Raw genomic sequence first — 25,929 nt, 5'->3', positions numbered from 1 at the left:
ACTTGTTTGTTATTTATGGTGTAACAATAATATTAAGAGATATTATAATAAATAATTAAAAAAACAATGTGAATCTGAACATGTGTGTATTTTTTTATAAATATATAACAATTTTTTTTTTTTTTTTAAGTATGTAACAATTTCAATATAAAAGGTTGGTTCAAGCGAGAAATACAAGATGGCGTACCCACAGTTATGCAAACTTTTGAAATATTTGTTTAGATAGTATTTTTTAATTTTCTTTGTAAAATGTTAATATGATGAAATTAGTAGACAGCTAACATTCAACAGTTACATTAGTAGACAGTTACATTCAACTGTATAATTTCTTTTGATGGTAGTTTTTTCCTGATTTTTTTTTTTTTTTTTTTTACGTAAGGATTTCTTGTAATCTTTTTTTTTAATGTAAATGTAAATGTTCTTTTGACAGTTGTATTTTTTTTTTTTTTGTAACTATTTCAATATGACTAGGCAGGAATTTTGTTTTTTTTTACGTAAAAATTTTTTTTGATGGTAGTTTTTTCTTTTTCGTTTTTTTTTAATGAATTATGTAATAAATTTTCTTTGTAACTATTTCAATATGATGAAAGTAGTAAAATGCAATTTTTTTTTTTAATATAACGATTTCTTTTGGCTATAATTTTTTCTTTTTCAATTTTTTGTAATCATTTATGTTAATTTTCTTTGCAACTATTTCAATATGATGAATGTAAATCATTTAATTTAAACTTTGTAACTATTTGAATATGATGACAGCAGTAGGCAGCAATTTTTATTTTGTAATGATTTTTTTTTTTTTTTTTTACATCAAAATTTATTTTTATGGTAGTATTTTCTATTTCAATTGCATTAAAGAAATTTTTTTTTTTTTTTTTTGTTGTAATGATTTCTTTTGGCTGTAGTTTTTCTTTTTCAATTTTTTGTAATCATTTATGTTAATTTTATTTGTAATTATTTCAATATGAAGTTATAGACTTTTTTTTGTTATGTAATGATTTCTTTTTATTAACAATGTAATCTTTTTTTTTAATTATCTAAAAATTTACAAAAATTTTTTTAAACATTACAAGATAAAGTAGTTGGTTCAAGGGCGAAATAGAAGATTGTGTTCCCACAGTTTTTTAAACTTTTGAGATATTTGTTAAATAGATAATATTTATAACATGAAAAAATAAACTAGATTGGTATAACATTTAGCATTTAAAACAAAATTAGTTTGGTGACACTAGCTCTGTGGAGGGTTAGAACCAACCTAGGTGTAGACATTATCAGTGTTATGGTCGGGTAACCCCTGATGCTGAAAAACATCACTTATTGTGATGTTATGATATCTTGATACTGTATTTTTTATGTTTTTACTGTTATTTGGATGATATGTATCAAAGATGTTTTATTTCCATATTCAATTTGTAACCGTTAAACTGTAATAATTATAATGGACTACAGACAAATAGTTACCTAACAAAATTTCTTCAATTCTTCAAGTTTAGATCAATCAAATACCAAGAGATATTACAATTAAAATTCTGTAAGAAATAAAGATATTACAATATTTCTTTTTTGTATAATTCTTGTTTTTGATATATTAATGATATAGATAATATATAATATACATTCGGATAACAGTAAACAGTGATATTTCCAGTTTACTTCAGTATATTACTACTGTTGGTATGTGAAACTATCAACGTGTGTACAAAAGTAGAGAACTGTATAAAGAGTATAGTGGATGATAATTGTTCAGAGTCAAGAAAGTAGATGTAAGTTAAATATGAGAGAAAATTGTCAGCTTTGACCAAAAGGGAATGCATATTGATGAGCAATTATTAGACCTAGTTTGTTACAATTGTTATTCTATACAAATTCAGACTTGAAGCAATCGGATAAAACAAATAAATATGAAATTAAGGCATACAGAGCTGTAATCAAAGCAACCGGCGCTGATTTAATACCGACGGGTCAGTTGAAAAGCATTATATATAATTTATAATACATTAACTACATCAAAAACTTGATGATACATAACATCTATCACAACATTGTTTTACATACTTTATCTCCTACTACTCCTTAACAAACACCTATTAGCTAAATCACACAAAACCCTATATATCCTTATGCTGATCAAATGTTCAATTGACCCCTACCTCTGCCCAAGTTACCCATGCCTTATGTTACCCATAATAAAACCCCCCATTAGTGCTGACAAAATATTACCTAAGATAATGTTGGGTCAGAACCTGAACCTGGTCCTAGTCATGATAGGACAGGTCAGGACAGGTAGGGTGTTTATGTTACACAAATCCTTGATGCAGTTAATGTTTTACAGGATCTACTACTTTTCTCCTTAACCGTCGGCATTAACCGTCCATAATCTTGACTCTGAACTCATGAACTAGGTTTTTGTGTGTTATAGCATTTGTTGTAAGAATGCAAGTGTGTAATTTGACCTTTTTTTCTCTTTACATGTTCTTTGTGAATGGGAAGTATCATTGTATGATCGGATAGACTGAGTTTCTCTTCATAGGTAACTGTAGTTTTCTGTAGTCCATCGTAACTATTACAGTATGACAAATGTTAATGATTAAATATTAATATAAAATATTATATGAATATTAAGTAAGAATATTTGTCAGCATCAGGGGTCTGAAACAAAAGATGAATCAGGAAAAAAATATTAATATAGAGTCTATTGTTTATCAGCAATGAATTTTATATGTATTAAGTGTACCCTGCATACTGCTGCTAGTCTCTTCATCTAGTTCGTTTCTAACCTACAGAGGCACTAGTGCTGTGTTAACATAACCTCAAGAACGCAGGTACTGCATACACAGTGTCGGCCACCTTGGAATTTCTGTTTTCACTGTGGGAAACTCCCTTTGGTCTCAGTGTTTTCAATTTACGAATATTTTAAAGGTTGGCAAAACTGAGGATTCGTCATCTTCTATTTCTCATCTACTACTGCCTACTATTGATGAATGAAGATTTTTTATTGTCTCACATTGTTGTCAATTAACAAATATTTAATGTTGTCATCTTTTATTTACTTCCTACTGCCTACTTAACTGCTGTCTACTACTGAAGAATGAAGCTTTTTTTAGTGTTGTCAGTTAACAAATATTTTATGTTCATCTATTTCCTGCCTACTACCTCACTTACATCACATTATCTACTTTACTGCTTACTACCTACTTAAGTGCTGCCTACTCTTGATAAATGAAGCTTTTTCATTGTTGACTCATAGTGTTGTCAATTAACAAATATTTTATGTTGACATCTTCTATTTTCCGTCTACTACTGTCTGCTAGCTACTTAACTGCTGCCTACTATTGATGAATGAAACTTTTTTATTGTTGTCTCAGTGTTTCCAATAAACAAATATTTCAATTGTTGGCAAAACTGAGGATTCGTCATCTTCTATTTCCCGCCTTCTACCAACCTCCTAACTACACACATACTGCTTATGAATGAAGATTTCTTATTGATTTTTATCGGAACCGTATTCATTTACCATCAAATACATAACATTTTGTTGGTAGAATTAATCTCAATCCAAATTGATTTGTCTTATTCCATCTTAACATTTCTGAAAAAAAAACATCAGAAAAAAAATTATTAGTACAGAATAGTTTTTTTTTTAACTATGAATCTTATATAAGATAGAAAAAGAAAAATTTTAAATGGTCATCGCTTTTTTAAAACTGTCACTTCATCTCGTTCTGAAGCATTACTAATTCTAGAAGACTATTCCCATCAACTTTCTCCGTGGTTTTATTGTTCAAATTCGATGACAAATATTGTTAATTTGTTGCTCAACTAATATTTCAGACCATGTAAACTTTGTGACCATGTTTTTTCAATTCTTATGATTATACTATGTATAATTCTGTATTCCATAAACAATTGCAATCTTTTTTAATAATAAATCTAAGTGCTTATCTCACTCAATTTTGAACTCTACATTGTTTTTATAATGTTTGTACCGTCTGAAACAGGAATGAACATGTTTCTTTATCTTTCAATTTTTTTTTTTTGAAAATTTATTCCGTATTCAAAACCAGTGCATGTACGTATAAATAATTCTGTCAGTAATTTAAAAAAAATTACATTATAATAATTATATTATATTTATTAAGTATAATCCTAGAATGTGATAGTATTTTTTCATTTATGGTTTATATCGGAGTGAGACCTGAAATAAAAAATTTTATTTTCTCTTCACTTCGGTTTATATACAGAACTAGGTTTGTAGTTATTTTACACAGCTAAATTATGAAAGAATATTAAAAAACCAACTATTTACATTCAGGTAGATTTCATAAAAAGCTACCTGTTGTAAACCATAATTTGACTTCTGGAAAATGTCGACATGTCTTCACATTTCACATCCTCCAGGTCCCAAAACCACCCTCAGTTCAAAAGTATATATATACATTTATATATGTGTATTATCTATACATTTCACTTTCTTGTGAACACAATAATACCATAATTTTGCGCCAATTAAAAAATAAAATATCACTACAACTTTCTTATTAAGTAAAATATAGAATTCATTTAAAATTATCTAAGTAAAGTTTTTTTATATCACCAACCACTGGCCCAGGAGGTAGAATACTGTGCCTTAATAGGCACAGTATTGAATTGGTTTAAAGTGATCATTATCTAAACTTTTGTTTATCTAAAACTTTTGACTGAAACAACTTTTTATATGACCAACCCTTATGGCAAGGGATGAGCAAAATATTGCTGGAATTGTAAGAAGATGGGGCTTTGTCGTATGCTAAACAAGTGAAACTTTTTCCACATGCAACCATTGTCATATTGAGTAAAGTTGAAATTTTTTTTTAACTTTAAGGTGGAAATCTTTTTATTTCCTACTTAGCACCGGTGAAATCAACCGGTGAAAAGGGAACGTGACATATTTTACTTGTTCCTAGAAATATGAATATTGTTAGAAAATTTGGCAAATATTTAATTATAATTTTTAGAAAAAGACAATATACATATATAAAGAAAGATAATATCTGGAAAAATTGCATTTTCCAATATTTTTTGTTATAAAATATTTTATAGTGAAAATAATTCATTATTCACAAAATGTTTTGTCAAAAATTTTGAAATATCAAAAATTTCTACCGAGTATTGTAACTAATATGAATTTTATATTTACTTCAAGTTGAAAAACCAATAAACAAAAATACATTATGACTACTGAAAACTGATAAGATTACTTTCCTAATCTTTTTCTGACAACGCTAAAATGTTGTTTAACACAAAGTACAGTTAAAGCTGTATAAAAGACATATCATCCATTTAACTGATTTTAAAGTAATAAACATATTAGATAAATAAATCTAAAAAGATTACATTTTTTATTACACTCAAAGATAGGATTTCAGACCAGTTTTTCAGTTAAACATTGCTCTAATAGTGCCGCTTTTACCTATTTGTCAGTCACAGTATTAAGTGCATATTGCACATATATTAAGTGCATTACCAGTCACAGTATTAAGTGCGCATTGCACGTTGTATTAAATGCAATCGGAGCAGCCTAACAAAATATTTTGTTAGTTTTAAAACAATGTAAGTTCTGTTCGTTGATTACCTTTGATAGTTATGACTGCAATCTCTGGTCTACAGTAACTATCTTCAATTAATTAAAGATATATTAATATATTATAATCGGTTTATAATAATGTAATTAAATAATGTATTAATTGCAAATATTTTCCTGTTATTTGAGATTACTTCTAAAAGATTACAATATACTCTAAATTTGTATTACTATTACGAGGGATGACTGAAATGTATGCATACAGGAATCATATCAGGAAAATAAAATATTGCATAAAGCGACAGGTTCTGCTGTGTTGTAGTTTTTTCCCTACTGCTAACATTTCAAAACTTGTGATCTATGACCACTCATTTTCTGTCGCTTGCTATTACGACTAATCATCAAAATTAATAGATTCAAAATTACCCCTGCATTAGGCGGCAAGCATCTACACATCGATAGGCACATTGAAAGAGCTAATAGGACACATTACTCCACAACTAGGCAACCTTATCACAGTACATGTCACGCAAACTCACAGGAAAGAACAAACTTGCAGAAAAAAACATTGTGAACAGTTTCTGAAACTTATTGTGACAAGGCAGCTTACCTTTTGTACAGGTGTTCAAACAATACAAACATACTCCTTTAAAGAAGCAAATATTGTTTAATGTATCTTGTTTTTTCTTTTATTGATTTTAATCCGATTTAGTAGTTAGCTAGAAGAGGTTAATTTGAAAGTACTATCTCGACGAGTGTCAAACTTCACAAGAGTTACAAAGCATTAATGGCTATCTTTATAGGCTCATTGCATAATGTAATGTTACAAAAAATTTCCTTTCATTTGCTAGTTATGATTGACAGCGCACTACGTTTTCAACTTCCTTTGTAACTTTTTGTTTAGGAATTATTTTGATATTTACCTTGTAGTTATATCTAATAATCAAGTACACTAAAAAGGTATCTATAATTTGAATATAGCCTAGTACCTGCTGAAATGTATTGATCTTGCTTACCTTTTATTCTAACATAGTAGTTTTAACATCCATAGCATATCGTTGTCATTAATGTGACTAATATTGGTTAACATTTGCCATAAAATCTGAAAAGTAAAATATATATAATATGATATAAAAAATTGAAGTTAATTTATTTATATATTAATTTTATATTAATCATCTTTTTGTTATTCTTTTACTTCTTTGAAAAGGGTATCTCCATTTCTTTCATTCCCACATTTCCCTTATTATTCTTAAATTCCACTTCTATGTTAATTGATTAATTTTATATGTAATAAATTTTTACCTTCCAATGTATCTTTTTTTTAAATATATCCTTTGGTAAGATTAAATTATTATTTTTTTTTTTACTGGAACTTTCTTTTTTCCACTTAACCGCAATGAGTGATCGTTCAATAATACATCAATTCCATCTGCAAATATTATGATAGCTTAAGTTATTAAATGTAAATATCATATGAAATTAAAAAATAAAATAAATAAAATTCAAATTTCAAAAAATTACAGATCACAATTCAGTTTAATTTTCCTTTTAAAAAATAATTTAATAGTTCAATTAAAAAAAAAATCCAGTAATAGTAAAATGTAAAAAAAACACGTTTGCTCTTTCAATAATATTACAAACTACTTGGTTGACAGAAGACAGAAAAAGTGTAAAGTAAATGTATGGACAAAACAAGTCTTCTTATTAGAATTGGATATTCTTACTGATTAATTGGTTAGCCTGTGGTAATCATTTTTAATCCCAATTCTAAAGCCATCCCGCTTAATGAAATGTATTTGGTGAAGGGATTTTAAAATATTTCTGTTAATTTAATATATCATTAAGAGCAAATTGTAGAAGGGGCAGTTTTACAATCTTATTTACTTCTCGAACTCTAGAATAATAATTGATATTTAGTTGTAAAAATAAACTCAAAACTAAACTGAAACTTTCAAAAAGAAGATTTAATTTCTTAAATAAAATTAAACAATTTGAATTAGTTAAATTAAATCCATTTCAAGATGTAATTTTGAACGTTATTTACATTAGATTTATCAAGAATCTTAAGATTTACGGTTTTTTTTAATAGTAGAAATGATTTTGTAAATTTAAAAAATAATATGTTTTTATAGATATATTTTAATTATAATTTGAAGCAATATACCCTATTAGTTTATTTTTATTGTTTCTTCTTATTTGATTCACAGTATTGTATGTAGTACAAAAATTAGCAATGTATTATTATAGTTTCAAATTGTTTTTTTAACTCAAGACATCGAGAAAAACAGTTACAGCGTGAGGGATTAGATTCGATTAGTTTGTATATAGTTTGTGTCTATTTTAATTATTAACTTGGGTCTTACCAGACTGAGTGACTTCTACATGTAGGAAACTGATGCTATTAGAATTTTAAGTCGTAACTACCATGTGGAAGGCAATTTCATTTGAATTGATTTCAGATATTGAAAATTTTACTATTACGAGTTTTGAACTCTTAAAAAGAAGATTTTTTCAATTTTCTTATCTCAAAATGGTTCATTTTAGAAACTACAAGGGGACATTCAGGATGTGCCTGAGGCTATTTATAAAAGAAAAGCATCAGCGAAATCATTGCAACACAGATATTGTAATGAAAAATTATAAATTTAAATAATATCTAACAAAGATGGCTTGGAAATATTATGCGCTTATGTTTTTAAATGCATATTTATATACAGATAAGAGTTTACCATTATCATACATAAAACTTCCTATATATTGTTATTCGAGTGGAGTGGTTTTCAATTTTACATTTTGTATGACATTATTTACTGCTTTAAAAAAATTACTACCCTTCATTTTACCAGTTTGAAAAACATTTGGCATGTCCCCCAAACTATCTTCTAGACATGACAATTGCTAGTGGTGGGGGAAACTGTTGCCGATAATAGTTACTGATAATACTATTTAAATATATCGGTAATGATCAGGTGCGATACAAAACGTGATATAGATATGGACATATTATAGTATGTGAAGGATTCACCTATCTTGAAAGCAGAATTATGTCAGATGGGTGAAAAACCTCAAACAATATAATATAAACAAAAAATTAAGAAAACAACTGATGATGACATTCATATGGAGTGTTTTCTTATATGTTTTCAGAATTTGAAAATAACCATTGAAGAAGTGTTACAAAGGATTGACAAGGTGGCCTGATTATGAAACTTATCAAAGAAAAGGCAAGATACGCAGATAGGACATGTACTACGGCATAACAGTTTGTTGCACACCATAATAGAGAGCATAGTTGAAGGAAACAATACACATACATATACATATATTTATTCTGTAAGCAACAACAGGATTACATGTTTTATTCATTAAAAATGAATTGGTACTGAAATTGTCTTATTTTTAGATACCGCTTTCTATCTGCTAAACATAAAGAAATGTGTCACCAACACAGGACTTGCTCGTTATTGAAGGATACGTCCAAGCAACAGGTGTGCCTTTTGTCACACACCATTAAAGGAAGTATCTTTAAATAACAATGAATACTTAATGTTTAAATAAATAACACCAGAATGTAATTCTGGCACCAGTGCATCCCTGGCAATTAGCATATAGTCTGTACAACTTTGAACTTGTGATTTCAAGTAAGAAGACTAATGGATGAAAAGGAGTAATGTTAGAAAAACAGAATTAATGAAATATCCTCTTAAGGAACAATTTAGCAAATAAAAGAGTATGGAGGTTTGGAGATGTAAAAACGAATCAAAAAAGGTAGTATTATTTAATAAAAAGTAATAGTTATACTTACTAAGATTGAACCTTCGTTGATCTTTATGTCTATGTTGAGAGAACTTCTTTGTGTTATTTATGGTGTAACAATAATATTAAGAAATATTATAATAAATAATAAAAAAACAATGTGAATGTGAGCATGTGTGTATTTTTTTATAAATATATAACAATTTTTTTTTTTTTTTTGTTAAGTATGTAACAATTTCAATATAAAGTAGTTGGTTCAAGCACGAAATACAAGATGGCGTACCCACAGTTAGCAAACTTTTGAAATATTTGTTTAGATAATATTTTTTAATTTTCTTTGTAAAATGTTAATGTGATGAAAGTAGTAGGCACCAATTGTTTTTATGTAATTGTTTTTTTTTTTTGTTTCATTCAACTGTAAAATTTCTTTTGATGGTAGTTTATTCTTGTAATTTTTTTTTAAGATTTCTTGTAATCTTATTTTTAATGTAAAGATTTCTTTTGACAGTAGAATTTTTTTTTTTTTTTTTGTTTCATTCAACTGTAAAATGTTAATGTGATGAAAGTAGTAGGCAGCAATTGTTTTTATGTAATTGTTTTTTTTTTTTTTTGTTTCATTCAACTGTAAAATTTCTTTTGATGGTAGTTTTTTCTTGTAATTTTTTTTTATGTTAAGATTTCTTGTAATCTTTTTTTTTTAATGTAAAGATTTCTTTTGACGGGAGTATCTATTTATTTATTTATTTTTTTTGTTACATTCGACTGTAGTGTTTCTTTTTAAATTTTTTATCATTTATGTCAATTTTCTTTGTAACTATTTCAATTGATGACAGTAGTAGGTAGCAATTTTTTTTTTATGTAACTTTCTTTTTCAATTTTTTGCAATCGCTTATGTCAATTTTCTTTGTAACTATTTCAATATGATGTATGCATGTTGTAGTAGGCAGCAATTTTGTTTGTAATTTTTTTTTTTTATTTAACGATTTCTTTGGCTGTAGTTTTCTCTTTCAAATATTTGTAATTATTTATGTAAATTTTCTTTGTAACGATGTTAATATTATGACAGCAGTAGGAAACAAATTTTTTTTTGTTTGTTTTTTTTTTTATGTAACGATTTCTTTTTCAATTCTTTATAATCATTTATGTCAATTTTCTTTGTAACTATTTCAATATGATGTATGTTGTAGGCAGCAAATTTTTTTTTGTTAGGAAATTTTTTTAAAAAGTTATTTATCTATTTCTTTGACTGTAGTTTTCTCTTTATCAAATATTTGTAATCATTTACATAAATTTTCTTTGTAACTATGTTAATATGATAACAGAAGTAGGCAGCAAATTTTTTTTTGTAATTTTTTTTTTTTATGTGACGATTTCTTTTGAATGTAGTTATTTCTTTATTAATTTTATTCTATCATTTATTTCAATTTTCTTTGTAACTATTTCAGTATTGTATAAGTTGTAGGCAGCAATTTTTTTTTAATTTATTTCAATTTTCTTTGTTAACTATTTCAGTATTGTTTAAGTTGTAGGAAGCAATTTTTTTTTTTTTTTATATAACGATTTCTTTTTTTTAACTATGTAACAATTTACGTAAATTTTTTTTTTTAAACATTTCAAGATGATGAAGTAGTTGGTTCAAGGGCGAAATAAAAGATTGTGTACCCACAGCTTCTCAAACTTTCAAGATATTCGTTAAATAGATAATATTTATAACATGAAAAAATAAACTAGATTGGTATAACATTTACTATTTAAAAAAAATTAGTTTGGTGACACTAGCTCTGTGGAGGGTTAGAACCAACCTAGGTGTAGACATTATCAGTGTTATGGTCGGGTAACCCCTGATGCTGAAAATCATCACTTATTGTGATGTTATGATATCTTGATATTGTATTTTTTATGTTTTTACTGTTATTTGGATGATGTGTATCAAAGATGTTCTATTTCCATATTCAATTTGTAACCGTTAAACTGTAATAATTATAATGGACTACAGACAAATAGTTACCTAACAAAATTGAATTCTTCAATTTTATATCAATCAAATACCAAGAGATATTACAATTAAAATTCTGTAAGAAATAAAGATGTTACAATATTTCTGGAGTATGACTTATTTTTTGAGTGATTATCTTTTTTGTATAATTCTTGTTTTTGATATATTATTGATATAGATAATATATAATATACATTTGGATAACAGTAAACGGTGATATTTCCTGTTTACTTCAGTATATTACTAGACTGTTGGTATGTGAAACTATCAACGTGTGTAAAAAAGTAGAGAAGTGTATAAAGAATATAGTGGATGATAATTGTTCAGAGTCAAGAAAGTAGATGTAAGTTAAATATGAGAGAAAATTGTCAGCTTTGACCAAAAGGGAATGCATATTGATGAGCAATTATTAGACCTAGTTTGTTACAATTGTTATTCTATAAAAATTCAGACTTGAAGCAATCGGATAAAACAAATAAATGTGAAATTAAGGCATACAGAGCTGTAATCAAAGCAACCGGCGCTGATTTAATACCGACGGGTCAGTTGAAAAGCAGCAAATGCTGCAAATACATTAACTACATCAAAAACTTGATGATACATAACACCTATCACAACATTGTTTTACATACTTTATCTCCTACTACTCCTTAACAAACACCTATTAGCTAAATCACACCAAAATCCTATATATCCTTATGCTGATCAAATGTTCAATTCACCCCTACCCATGCCTTATGTTACCCATAATAAACCCCCCCCCCCCCAGTACTGACAAAATATTACCTAAGATAATGTTGGGTCAGAACCTGAACCTAGTCCTAGTGATGATAGGACAGGTCAGGACTAGACAGGACAGGTAGGGTGTTTATGTCAAACAAATCCCTGATGCAGTTAATGTTTCACAGGATCTACTACTTTTCTCCTTAACCGTCGGCATTAACCGTCCATTAATCTTGACTCCGAACTAGGTTTTTGTGTGTTGTAGCATTTGTTGTAAGAATGCAAGGGTGTTATTTGCCCTTTTTTTTATCCTTACATGTTCTTTGTGAATGGGAAAAATCATTGTATGATCGGATAGACTGAGTTTCTCTTCATAGGTAACTGTAGTTTTCTGTAGTCCATTGTAACTATTATGACAAATGTTGATTAAATATTAATATAAAATATAATATGAATATTAAGTAAGAATATTTGTCAGCATCAGGGGTGTGAAACAAAAGATGAATCAGGAAAAAAATATTAGTATAGAGTCTATTGTTTATCAGAAATGAATTTTATATGTATTAACTAACTGTACCCTGCATACTGCTGCTAGTATCTTCATCTAGTTCGTTTCTAACCTACCGAGGCACTAGTGCTGCGTTAACATAACCTCAAGGGCGCAGGTACTGCATACACAGTGTCGGCCACCTAGGAATTTCTGTTTTCACTGTGGGAAACTCTCTTTTGTCTCAGTGTTTTCAATTAACGAATATTTCAAAGGTTGGCAAAACTGAGATTCATCATCTTCTACTGACTTTCTCATCTTTTCTACTCGTTTCTCATCTACTACTGCCTACTATTGATGAATGAAGCTTTTTTATTGTTGTCTCACAGTGTTGTCAAATATTTCAAATAGTTTTTGTTATCTTTTATTTCCTGCCTACTGCCTATTTAACTGCTGCCTACTATTGATGAATGAAGCTTTTTTTAGTGTTGTTAATTAACAAATATTTTATGTTCATCTTCTATTTCCTGTCTACTACTGCCTACCACCTCGCTTACATCACATATCTACTTTACTGCTTACTACCTACTTAATTGCTGCCTACTTTTGATGAATGAAGCTTTTTTATTGTTGACTCACAGTGTTGTCAATTAACAAATATTTTATGTTGTCATCTTCTATTTTCCACCTGCTACTGTCTGCTAGCTACTTAACTGCTGCCTACTATTTGATGAATGAAACTTTTTTATTGTTGTCTCAGTGTTTTCAATAAACAAATATTTCAAACGTTGGCAAAACTGAGGATCATCATCTTCTATTTCCCGCCTTCTACCAACCTCCTAACTACACATACTGCTTATGAATGAAGATTTCTTATTGATTTTTATCAGAACCGTATTCATTTACCATCAAATATGTAACATTTTGTTGGCAGAATTAAACTCAATCCAAATCGATTTGTCACATGCCACCTTAACATTTCTGAAAGGAAAAACAGATCAGAAAAAAAATTATTAGTACAGAATAATTTGTTTATGAACTATGAATGTTATATATATATATATATATATATATGTATTATAAAGTAGAAAAATAAAAATTTTTAGATGGTTATCACTTTTATAATATTATTACTACATCTCGTTCTGAAGCATTACTAATTCTAGAAGACTATTCCCACCCAATTTCCCCCATGGTTTTATCGTTCAAATTCAATGACAAATATTGTTAATTTGTTGCTTGATTAATATTTCCGATTGTGTAAATACTAGTTTTTCAATTCTTATGATTATACTATGTGTAATTCTGTATTTCATAAATAATTGCAATCTTTTTCAATAAAGAATATATATAATTCATCAATGCACAATCTAACTCCTTATCGCTAAATTTTGAATGTTACATTGTTTTTATAATGTATGTACCGTCTGAAACAGGAAAGACCATGTTTCTTTTTCTGTCAGATTTTTTTTTTTTTTTAAATTTATTTCGTGTACAAAACCAGTGCATAATAATTCTGTCGGTAATAAAAAAAAAATAACATGTTATTTTTATAATTATGTTATATTTTTTTTTATTACCGACAGAATTATTATGCACTGGTTTTGTAATTATATTATAATTATTAGATATAATTTTAGAATATGATAGAGTATTTTTTTCATTTACGGTTGATATCAGAGTGAGACCTGAAATAAAAAATTTGGTTTTCTCTTCTCTTCAGTTTATATACAGAACTATGTAGTAGTTATTTTATGCAGCTAAATTATGAAAGAAAATTAAAAAACCAACTATTTATACTTTTAAGTACATTTCATAAGAAGGCTACCTGTTGTAATGGGTACGATAATTTAACTTCTGGAAAATGTCGACATATCTTCACATTTCACATCCCCCAGTTTCCAAAACCACCTCAGTTCAAAAGTTTATATGTATGTATTATCTATATATTTCACTTTCTTGTGGACACAATAATGCCGTAATTTTGCACCATTCACTTTCAAATTGATACATAATATACAACGACCCAAAATATCGGTCGTGTTCATTAATGGAAAAAGTCAGACCACGGGGGGGTGGAAATGGGGGGGGGCTTTTTCCAGAAAAATAAAATATTGCTACAACTTTCTTATTAAGTAAAATATCAAATTTGTTTAAAGTTATCTAAGTAAAGTTTTTTTATATCACCAACCACTAGCCCAGGAGGAAGAAAAAGTAGTGTTTCAAGACAAAAAATCGGATACCTCCCTTAATAGCACAGCATCGAATCGGTTTAAAGTGGTCATTATCTAAACTTTTGTTTATCTAAAACTTTTGACTGAAATAATTTTTTATATGACCAACCCTTATGGCAAGGGTGACCAAAATATTGCTGGAATTGTAAGAAGATGGGGCGCTTTGTCGTATGCTAAACACGTAAAACTTTTTCCACATGCAACCATTGTCGTATTGAGTAAATCTGGAGTTTTTTTTTTAAGATGGAAATTTTTTTATTCCCTACGTAGCACCGGTGAAATCTACCTCCGCCTCCTGGAATATCAATCGGGATTATTTTTACGTGACATATTTTACTCGTTCCTAGAAATATGAATATTGCTAGAAAATTTGGCACATTTAATTATAATTTTTAGAAAAAGACATAATAGAATGTTGTGCTGAAAATGTACATATATAAAAATTACAATACCTAAAAAAATTGCGTTTTCCAATATTTTTTAAACAATATTAAAAATATTAGAAAATTGTTATAAAATATTTTATAGTGAAAATAATTCATTATTCACAAAAAGTTTTGTCAAAATTTTGGAATATCAAAAATTTCTACGGAGTATTATAACTAATGTGAATTTTAAATTTACTTCAAGAAAAACCAATAAAAAAAATCCAAAAACTGCTAAGATTACTTAGCTTACCTAATCTTTTTCTGATAATGCTAAAATGTTTAACAATAAGTACAGTTAAAGCTGTATTAGAGGCATATCGTCATTTTAACTGATTTTAAAGGAATAAACATATTGAATAAATAAATCTAAGAAGATTAAATTTTTTATTACACTCAAAGATAGGATTTCAGATCAGTTTATCGGCCATCTGAAAGGTAACTCAAGTTAAACATTGCTCTAATAGTGCTGCTTTTACCTATTTGTCAGTCACAGTAATAAGTGCATATTGCACAAATATTAAGTGCATTACCAGTCACAGTATTAAGTCCGCATTGCACATTGTATTAAATGCAATCAGAGCAGCCTAACAAAATATTTTGTTAGTTTTAAAACAATGTAAGTTCTGTTTGTTGATTACCTTTGATAGTTATTACTGCCATCTTCTCTAGTCTACAGTAACTATCTTCAGTTAATTAAAGATATATTAACCTTTATGGCCTCAAGCCTATTTTGTAAGTACTAGTTAAAAGCCTCAAGCACGTTTTTCAGAAAAAGTAGATGTTTGGTAGAAATGCCACAGAAATAACAATATACACAATAAAATTATGAAAAAAATTGTAATTACTCAGTAAACTATATATATTGTGGTGCTGAGATCCAAAATGATGTTGCACCCTTGATTAATTATTTAATAAATAAAATTCAACTTTTTTTCATTAAAAAAAAAATACTGAATTTGTTCTTTATTTGAAAAAATCCGGTACTTACATATTAACGCCACCGCAGCTACAGCTTTATTTAAAAACAAAGTAGTCAATCAGATTTCGGTGGAAAATGAGCCGATATAGAGTTTAACGGATTCAAAACAGTCTTTATTAATTTTAATAAATGGTTATAAAATTTATTTATTTTATAAATATAATTTAACCAAACTTAACCTACGCTCGCTAACCTTGACTAATTAACAGGAGTGTTTTGATTATTTAAATATTGCAATAATTACTGAATTTATTAAATAAATAAACAAAAAATTACGGTGTTAATTAGCGAGCGAAGATCGCTAACTTTGACAAATTGAAAATCGATTGACTACTTTGTTTTTAAATAAAGCTGTTGCTGCGGTGGCGTTAATACGTTAAGTACCAAACATCCTTGCTATTTATATCTAATCTATCACTGTTTCTAAAAAATAAACTTATTTGTGAGCAAAATAAAAAAATTTTCGTTTAAAAATTCATATTATTTACAGAGTTATTGAAATTTTTGTGTTACCATTTTTTTTGTAACATTTATGCTTTGAAATTTCAAAAATAATTCTAAAATGGTGCGCTGAAAACATTTTACCAAACCAAGGGGTTGCCTGTGATGATACTGTACTCCAGTAATTCTTAAGAGTAGGGTTTCTAATTATCCCCATATTCAGTATGCAAGCTAAGAAATGGTAATATTTTTCCATTTTCGGTATGGTTCAGACAGCCTATCTCTATTTGCATTTAAATATTGATTGGCTTATCTATTGGTTTCTTTCACCATCACGGTTGAAATAAATTAAGTGTAAATAATAAATAAAAATAAACTATAGGTGTGGAACCTGGATTAGGCATATGTTTTGGGCCGGGGAGTTATGTTTTGGGACATTATGTTCCGGTTCAATGATGTTTCTGTATGCCTCATCTTCTGAATCCCCCATCACTATCGCTTGTGATTAATTCATCATCTTCTTCAGCCCCACTGTCACTAGATAATTCGAAATCGCTATCAGTATCATCAAAAAAAAAGTTAATTTCTGCATCAGTAAGACGTCTACTAGGCCCGGACATTGTAGAAAAAAAAACCGAACTAACGAATAAATCTGAATATTTTACGGATCATGGTAACTAAAACTACAACTAACATTATAATTGAAACTCTATTTCTAATAAAATTATAATACCTACAAAAAATCCCTTATAAACGCATGGAGTAACCAAAACATAACCATGAATGCACGGAACACACTTCTGTTTACATCAGATTATCGGAATTTTGAAATCGATAATTCTCTAAAATACGTATCGTAAAATGAAAACAACCTACGCTTCGATATCTATGAATTGTAAGCTTTAACAAAAGAGACTATATGAGTGATCTAGTGTAAACGTAAAGAAATATATGAACATAAAAACTATATACCGATATATCGGACGGGTGAGACTTTTAGAACAAGCACTCATGTACAATATATCGTTACCTTGAGGCTTTAAGGGTTAATACAATATGTTATACCACTTACATGTTAATACATTATATCAGTTTATAATGTATTTAAATGATGTATTAATTGCAAATACTTAACTGTTATTTGAAAACCTTCTAAAAGATTATATTTTATTCTAAATTTTTATTACTATTATGAGGGGTGACTGAAATGTATGCATACAGGGAACATATCAGGAAAATAAAATATCACATAAAGCGACAGGTAACATATCGCTAACATAACCCCTACCGCTAATATATCAAAACTTGTGATCCATGACCACTCATTTTCTGTGAGTTGCTATTACTACTAACAGTACGCCTGCTTTAAAATCGTCTACAACACCATGCAATGAGTGAATTTTTAACAGTACAAAAAAATGAACTGTGATAAATACAGTAAGTAGATGGGCAATAAAAAAAATTTATATATCAGAAGCTATTAAAGCAAATATTGAAGATAAATCTTACAACAGTTGACCAGTTTCTGGAACTGTTGAGAAGCACCAAAGATGATGGATTAATCGATTCAAAATTACCGCTGCATTATGCAGCAAGCATCTCCACATAGATAGGCACATTGAAAGAGCTAATAGGATACATTACTCCACAACTAGACAACATTATTACAGTAGAGTCTCGCAAACTCACACAAAAGAACAAACTCGCAGAATAAAACATTGTGAACAGCTTCTGAAACTTATAGTGACAAGTCAGTTTACCTTTTATACAGGTGTTCAACCAATCAAAAGCATACTCCTCCTAAAGAAGCAAATATTGTTTGAATGTATCTGGTTTTTTTTGTACTGATTTTAATCCGATTTAGTAGTTAGCTAGAAGAGGTTAATTTGAAAGCACTAACCCAAACGAGTGTCAAACTTCGCGAGAGTTACAATGAATTAATGGCTATCATTATAAGCTCATCGCGTAATGTAATGTTACAAAATATTTCCTTTCATTTACTAGTTATGATTTACAGTGCATTACATTTTAAACTTTGTATTTTTTTTTTTTTTAATTATTTTGATATTTACCTTGTAGTAATATCTAATAATCAAGTACACTAAAAAGGTATCTGTAAATTTGAAGATGGTCCATTACCTGCATAGATGTATTGATCTTGCTTATCTTTTATTATAACATGGTAGTAACATCCAAAGCATATCGTTGTCGAAAACATGACTAATATTGCTATAACAAGTGCCATAAAATCTGAAAAGTAAAATATATATATATGATTTAAAGTTAATTTTACTTATATATTAATTTTGTGATTTTTTATATTTAAAAAATAATATAATGTTTTTATAAATATATTTTAATTATAATTTGAAGCAGTATGCGCTATTAGTTTATTTTTTTATTGTTTCTTCTTATTTGATTCACAGTATTGTATGTATTACAAAAGAGAACAATGTATTATTATCATTTCAAATTGTTTTTTTAACTCAAGACGTCAAGAAAAACAGTTAAAGCGGGAGGGAATAGATCCTGTTAGTTTGTATATGATTGACGTCTATTTTAATTATTAACTTGGGTCTTACTAGACTGAGTGACTTCTACATATAGGAAACTGATGTTCAAATTTTCACTTCTAACTACCATGTGGAAGGGAATTTCATTTGAATTGATTTCAGATATTGGGGTTTGAATTAATGAAAATTTTACCATTAAGAGTTTTTAACTCTTAAAAAGATTTTTTTCAATTTTCTTATCTCAAAATGGCTCATTTTAGAAACTACAAGGGGACAAAGGAGAAAGTTTGGGACAAAAGTGGATAGAAACAGCTATGACACTAGGGACGTGCTACCAAGCATGATGACATTTAGAAAAATTAATTTTAGTCGAACATTTCATATTCTTCCAGATATGTTGTTTTGAACCTTAGCGGGTATACACAGATGTACAACTTACAAGCAGATATTTTTGCTGCTATTCAATTTTGGACTTTGGATCTACAAATAATAAATATTTGGAACGGGTTTAATCTACATAATATTCATATTTCTATATTTTGATGACTAGTAATCCAACTTTTTAAACTTTACGTATAGGTTTGTACTCCAATAGCAAACAGATAGTTTTGCTAATAGAAGTGGACTGATGCAAGTGATGGAATTAATTATACTACCTTTTGCACCGTTCGCTGTGCTCTGTGCATTGACTTGTTTCATTATGTATGAAACTTTTTGTTATGGTCATTTACATAATAGGTGCTTTGAGAGATATTGATCGATCTGTACTTTAATAGAAGCGGCACATTTATCGTGTTGAATTAAAATATCATTAGACAAATATAAAAATATAAGAAAATGCATTAATGAATATTAAATACTAAGCCTATCATTACTGTTCATTTTTACTGACTTTTCAAACAAAAGTACAGTATTACTTTCTGTTGCATAGTGGGAGTAAATTTTCTTTACGTTTTGAGGTATGAGGAGTACGAAAATACAATTCATTTAAATTGTGGTTCCTTATGTTTTTTTGTAGACTGTGTATAAAATCCTGTCGCTTGAAAATCTCCAAAACTAACAAATCAGTTTTATTGAAAACTAGGTATGCTGTAGCACTATCTAAAGCCTGTGAAAAGTTTTTTGAAGCCTTATTGATTTACTCTAAATATAAAGTCAAAAAGAGTATACAGGGCAAGTTATAAACGTGGTTCGTTATGATGCTGCAAGTTGGAACAATGATGTTTCTTTACCTGCGGTATTTATTGTTAGCAGTATTGTTTGACGTATTCAGGTAGCATTAATGATTGTATGTATTTGAGCAGGGGAAAAAGGAAACAATAAAATAAGGAAAAGTCATTCTTCTTACAATATAATTATACAAGAATTATTTTCTATTCTTCCAATGATGTTAAATTATAAAAATATATCTACAATTTAATTAAAAATATAAGCAAAAAGAAATAAGTCAAAAGAATAAACACATAATAATAAAAAATTAAAATATTCTGAAATATTGAAAACAGTAAAAAAAAACAGTCTAATGGAACAAACCTCTATAGCAATGCAATCAAGAATCTCTTAAAAAACCAGCAACCGGCTTGGGCTATGAGTCATCTTTTCCGCATGTTTGTTATAAACCCGCTAGGTGGTGCTAATTACTTTATGTAGCTTGATAAATGTGTCGACCATTTCGTTGTATTGAAAAACAACTGAGTAATGTATCAAGTAGACCAATTCGATAAACATTCTGTGTAGTGATGTGAAATGTGTGTAGCACTGTAGGGCTAGTTGTAAAATGCTCTTGATTTTTCCATGTACTTTATGTTGATGAATTTCTCACAGTTTGGTGATGGTATGATGCTGTAGAATGCAACAGGATACTGTGGCCAAGGAACTAAAGTATTTCGTAGAGAATGAATGGTGCATTTCGGAGAGATTTAACCAGATTTTCTATTTATGGTACCAAAAATGTATCCACCGTTGGTGCACAATTCCATTAAAGAAATTGATTATTCTGCTTTGACCCTGGTCTAGTGAAGAATCGATACTGGCCATCATTTTCTTGCCTAATTCACAAGATACTATTTTCCTCTTTTTTTCAGTCCATTGTTTCTTTCTACGGGCTAACAACAGTGACAGCATCATTTACTGTAGACTGATCTGTAACAGAAAATTATAATATAACTGTTACAAAAGACAATTGCTTTCTACGGCTTGATATGCCTCAAACAAATACAGTACAAAAATTAATTAAAGGAAAATCTTAGCTTATAATTTAACTACATTTCTAATTAAGTCAAAGAAAAAACATTTACTCTATAAATAAGACATAATTAACACAGTAGCCGTTTCATTTTTTCCAAAATCAACAAAAAAAAATTAAATATTGGATTAGTCTGTAATGCTGAGATGGGATTAGTCGTCCCAAGGAAGAAGCATAATTTTAAAGATAGATAATTTTCATTATCTATCAGCTTAAAAGCCCAGTTACATTCTGCTGGTACAGTATAAAAACGTTTATAAATTTAAATATCTATCCTATTGGAATTTAAATAGTATAACCAAATTATCTGACTGAAAATCTTGTCTATTTTAATTACGAAACTGTTCGGTAAAACATTTTTTTGTAATTATTTACATACATTAGTTTATTAGAACTATTAATAATAAACGATTAATACTTTACAGTAAATAAATTCCGGCAGGAAAAATCAGTATCTAGGACACACATTCCCAGAACAAAGACAAGTATTTCATTCCGGCACATTTGGTCAGCCTAATTTAACACATCACCTTTAAACTAAGCACTTATAATGAAAGTAATCCTTACTACATACCTGTATCATCAGGAATATTGATGTAGTTGATCGATAAGCCAAACGTTTTCTTATAAACTGCAGTTTCCTCGTAATACAAATTTTTGTGTTGTTTAGTTGCACCAAAACCAGTTATTTTAGTCAGTTAATTTCTTATGGTATTTTATTCAGTTGTATCTAATATTTACCCACTTCTTCCACAAACAGCTTCCTGGAAAATTTTTATTCATTTATTCATTATTTCTCCTCGTTAATTGTACTTAAAAACTAGTAAAAGTTACTTATTCTAAAGTTTCTTATTATTAGACTTTCTATATCTAGGTCCGACACAATTTGTTGTTACAGTTTCTTTTAAAGAGGAAGAGACATTAGGTACTACATTAGAAAAAATAAGTGTGGGAGTTACAATCACATTATTTTGATTGCAATAAATGAATAATACTCATAATTATTACTTACTCAAGAATTAATACCCAATGTATGCCAATAAACCTTGTTAACATCAGAATGAATAACAATAGAAGTTTCCAGTATTTTAACACTCCAAAATGCCATCATAAATTTCATTTATTTTATTTGTTTCAATGTTTGTAGATAAAAAGTATAAAGTAAAAAATTAATTTTTGCTTAAAACGAAAGGGTTGTAAAACGAAAATCACCATAGTTTTGTTTTTGCGTTTTTTCATGCATGGTTTCATCAACCTTAATAAATTTATCTATACCCCATAGTTTTAACATAATTACTCGTTCCAGCGTAGAAATAAATTTTCATGACGGTGCATCGATTCGGTTCTTAAATGTTGTCAAAGCTGATGGTGGTTTCCCATTCTAGATTAATCGTTTCTTTTCTTCAGCTGCATAGGAAACAAACCATCAATAAGAATTGTCCTTTAAACCAATTTCCTACTTTAAGAGCATTTCTAAAACATTTTTTCTCGGCACAATGGTGAAACCTGTACTGTTTGAAGTAGTTTGCAAGGATGGTTATTTCCACATATGATTTTTATATAGACTGGTTTTTGGAGAAACATAATCAGAACCATTGCCACTATATATATCTGGACTATATATTATCAAGAGTGCCAAATAATTACAAAATAAAGATAATAATAAGTACGTTATTATTTTTGATTTTAGTTTATTGACCTTGGAGATATGTTACACACGTATTTTAACAAGATAGATAAGATGAGAGTAAAAAGATTCTTAATCTTTGCCAGGAATAAAACTCAACTCTAGTTAAATCTATAAATACCCAAACTATTACTTTAAACTGGTCAGCCTATTGCTTTCGTTCCATTTCTGACAACAGTTTCAATTGTAGAAAAAAATAATAAAAAGTTACATTTTCCGAATAAACTAATTATATTTGGCTTTATAGATCTTACAAAAGATTTTAATATTGTATTAAATATATACTATTATTGATTTGGGGACGACCTGCTTTTATTATTTCTATGACTGTATCTATAAGATAGAAAACAAGTTGTAAATTTGGTGTGGCAAATGTAACGTTGGTTCAACAGAACTTATTACTTAGACCCCATTCGGTAGTCATAAATGGTTTGTCTTATTCTATGCCCAGACATCTAATATTGTAAGCAGGTAAGGCAATATCCTGGTACTGCACAGTGGTGTAGCAAGGGGAGTACAAGAGGAGAGGACATCCGTTCCTGGATGCAGTATCTGAGGGATGCCAAATTGATGTTGCATAATTACGAATAGAAATGTTTTCCCCTCTTAAATGCACTTCCAGTTTCATTCTGAAATGTAATGTTCATCAATTTGTATGTTAAAATCAACTGAAATCAGTTTTATTTTTCTTTTAGATATAAATTAACCGATGTACCTGACTAATGAAAATAGCTTAAAACAGAGATGCATTTCAAGAGAAGCTTTTATGATATAGACTTGTAGATGTTCAGTGAAATAATGGACCGGCAAATGCTAATCAAGACAAGGCTGATGTTAAGCTTTTGACACCGGAGGACCTGCTTCGCTACATTGTGTGGTACAGTGGTGATGTATTTCCAATTCTGAGAAGCGGTCTTCAGATTTTACTGACAGTTACAACATCCAGTGTAGTCGTGGAAGGTCTTTTCATAAAACTTATCCTGTTCTATCTGAGATCATCTGCGGGATAGGAAAGATTTCAGCCTTGGCTTTGCAGGAGGTTACTGATAGCATAAATTTTGAGGATGTAAACAATAAATTTGCAGCAGCAAAAGCAAGGAGCATTTCTCTTTAAAGTTATCTAAATTATTACATTAAACTACCTCTTACTTTATTTTAACTTTTCAAAGTAATGTTTTAAGTTTTCAGAATGTTATATTTGACTAATATTTTATCTAATATAAAATAGTTTATGTTAAGTTTTAATGTCATATTTTGTTTTTATTTAAAAATATTGTAATGGCAGTTTTAATTGTCGTAATTCTTTTTCTCGCCGCTCAGCTGACTCAATTGTAGACACAAAAGACATGATGATGTGTAATAGTACGGTTACATACAATGTATTTATCTATTCAATTTATTACATTAATACTACTCAATATAATCAATGTGTTAAACTAAAATGCAATTACGACAAATAAGATTACCAGAATTTAATCAAAAATGTTTCTTTACAAAATGTAATTCAATCAATAAATAATGCATAAACCTAATACATATTCGTCTATAATCATTCAAACTTCAAAAAATCAACATATTTATTGGTCCTCCAATCCGGATATTGAACTTCAGCAACGTATTCAATACGACGTATTTAATTTTAAATTGTAAGTTTCAAAATGGACTTAATTTGTATAGACATTCATTCGTATAGTTATTCAAGCTACTCCAAAAACTGTAATGCGTACAAACATTATACGCAGTGAAATTTAACTATAAAAGTGTAAGCAATAGTGGAATCGATGTGTCGGAAATTTCCAAATTGAACTGGATAGTATTTTCATATGTTATCTTAGTTTGCCGAGTATACGACAATCTACAAGGAGCTACGAGAATCAACATTCATCATTTGCATAACCCATTGTTCATCTGATTAATTTTACTTTTCTTATTATTGTCTAATTTCTTATTATTAATATTTACGTTAATATAATTAAATTCAAAATGACTGACCAGGAGGCACTCAACAGTAAGACTTTGCAGACTAATAGCAAGGAACTTTTAAAAAACTTGGTATAATTAAGGCATCAATCACACAAATGCTTTGCTGAACCTTTGCTGATAATTTTAACCCCACAAAAAATGAAATATGTTCTTTACAAATAAAATTAAGAAATTTGTTAGAATTACAAGTTAAATATGATAGCATTCAGTCTCAGTTGGAAGCTATTGATGAGGATACTGACAGAATACAAACTGAAGACAATCTATGTAACATAGAATGTAAATTAAAATCTTTGTTAGATAAAATGTCTTCAAAACCTCCCGATAAATCAGATCCTACCGATATGAAACCAATTATTAATAATCAAATGCAGTTTTTACAGCCAATTAAATTGCCATGTTTTAGTGGAAATTTACTTGAATGGCAGCATTACTTTAATAGACTTAATGATTTAATTCATTCTAGAAATGACCTTTCCGACATTCAAAAATTATACTACTTACAGTCATCTTTAAGGGATGATATATATCTTTAAGTGGAGAAAACAATATTTTGACAGTTGGAGAACCACTTATGAAGGGGAAAGCCATACTGTTTTAATAAGTTATTAAGTCAGTTTTTAACTGCTTAATTTCATGTGCACTATCAGCTCCTGTAATAAGGTCATCAACATAAAAATCATTTAATATGGCTCTGCAGGCATTAGGAAATTGATCGTTATTGTCATTGGCAATTTGAACTAAACAACTAGTAGCTAAAAAGAGGCACTAGTTGTAAATTAAGTAACTGTTCTTAAGGCATAATGCTTTAAGTCTTGTTCAGGGTTTTCACGCCACAGTATTCTTTGCAAATTACTGTCCTGAGTAACTAGAATCTGTCTGTACATTTTTGTGATA

General features: G+C 28.6%; 1 protein-coding gene across 6 annotated transcripts in view; it reads left to right on the top strand.

Annotated features, from left to right (window-relative positions):
• LOC142332823 (growth hormone-regulated TBC protein 1-like) overlaps positions 1 to 24,585 on the top strand; it is a 97,307-nt gene extending 72,722 nt beyond the window's left edge. For 5 of the 6 annotated variants that reach the window (XM_075379443.1, XM_075379444.1, XM_075379442.1 and 2 more), the window contains 2 exons: positions 8,708 to 9,328; positions 23,745 to 24,585. In XM_075379443.1, the coding sequence (XP_075235558.1) occupies positions 8,708 to 8,761 (54 nt within the window). In that variant the 3' untranslated portion in view covers positions 8,762 to 9,328; positions 23,745 to 24,585. The remainder of the gene's footprint in view (positions 1 to 8,707; positions 9,329 to 23,744) is intronic. The other variant, XM_075379445.1, reaches the window with a different exon arrangement.
• The last annotated feature ends 1,344 nt before the right edge of the window (positions 24,586 to 25,929 follow it).

The sequence above is a fragment of the Lycorma delicatula genome, chromosome 12 (genome assembly GCF_047948215.1).
Source record: "Lycorma delicatula isolate Av1 chromosome 12, ASM4794821v1, whole genome shotgun sequence".
In the NCBI taxonomy this organism is placed as follows: Eukaryota; Metazoa; Arthropoda; class Insecta; order Hemiptera; family Fulgoridae; genus Lycorma; species Lycorma delicatula.
Note: the sequence above shows the minus strand (reverse complement) of the source record. Positions and strands in the feature narration are given on the sequence as shown.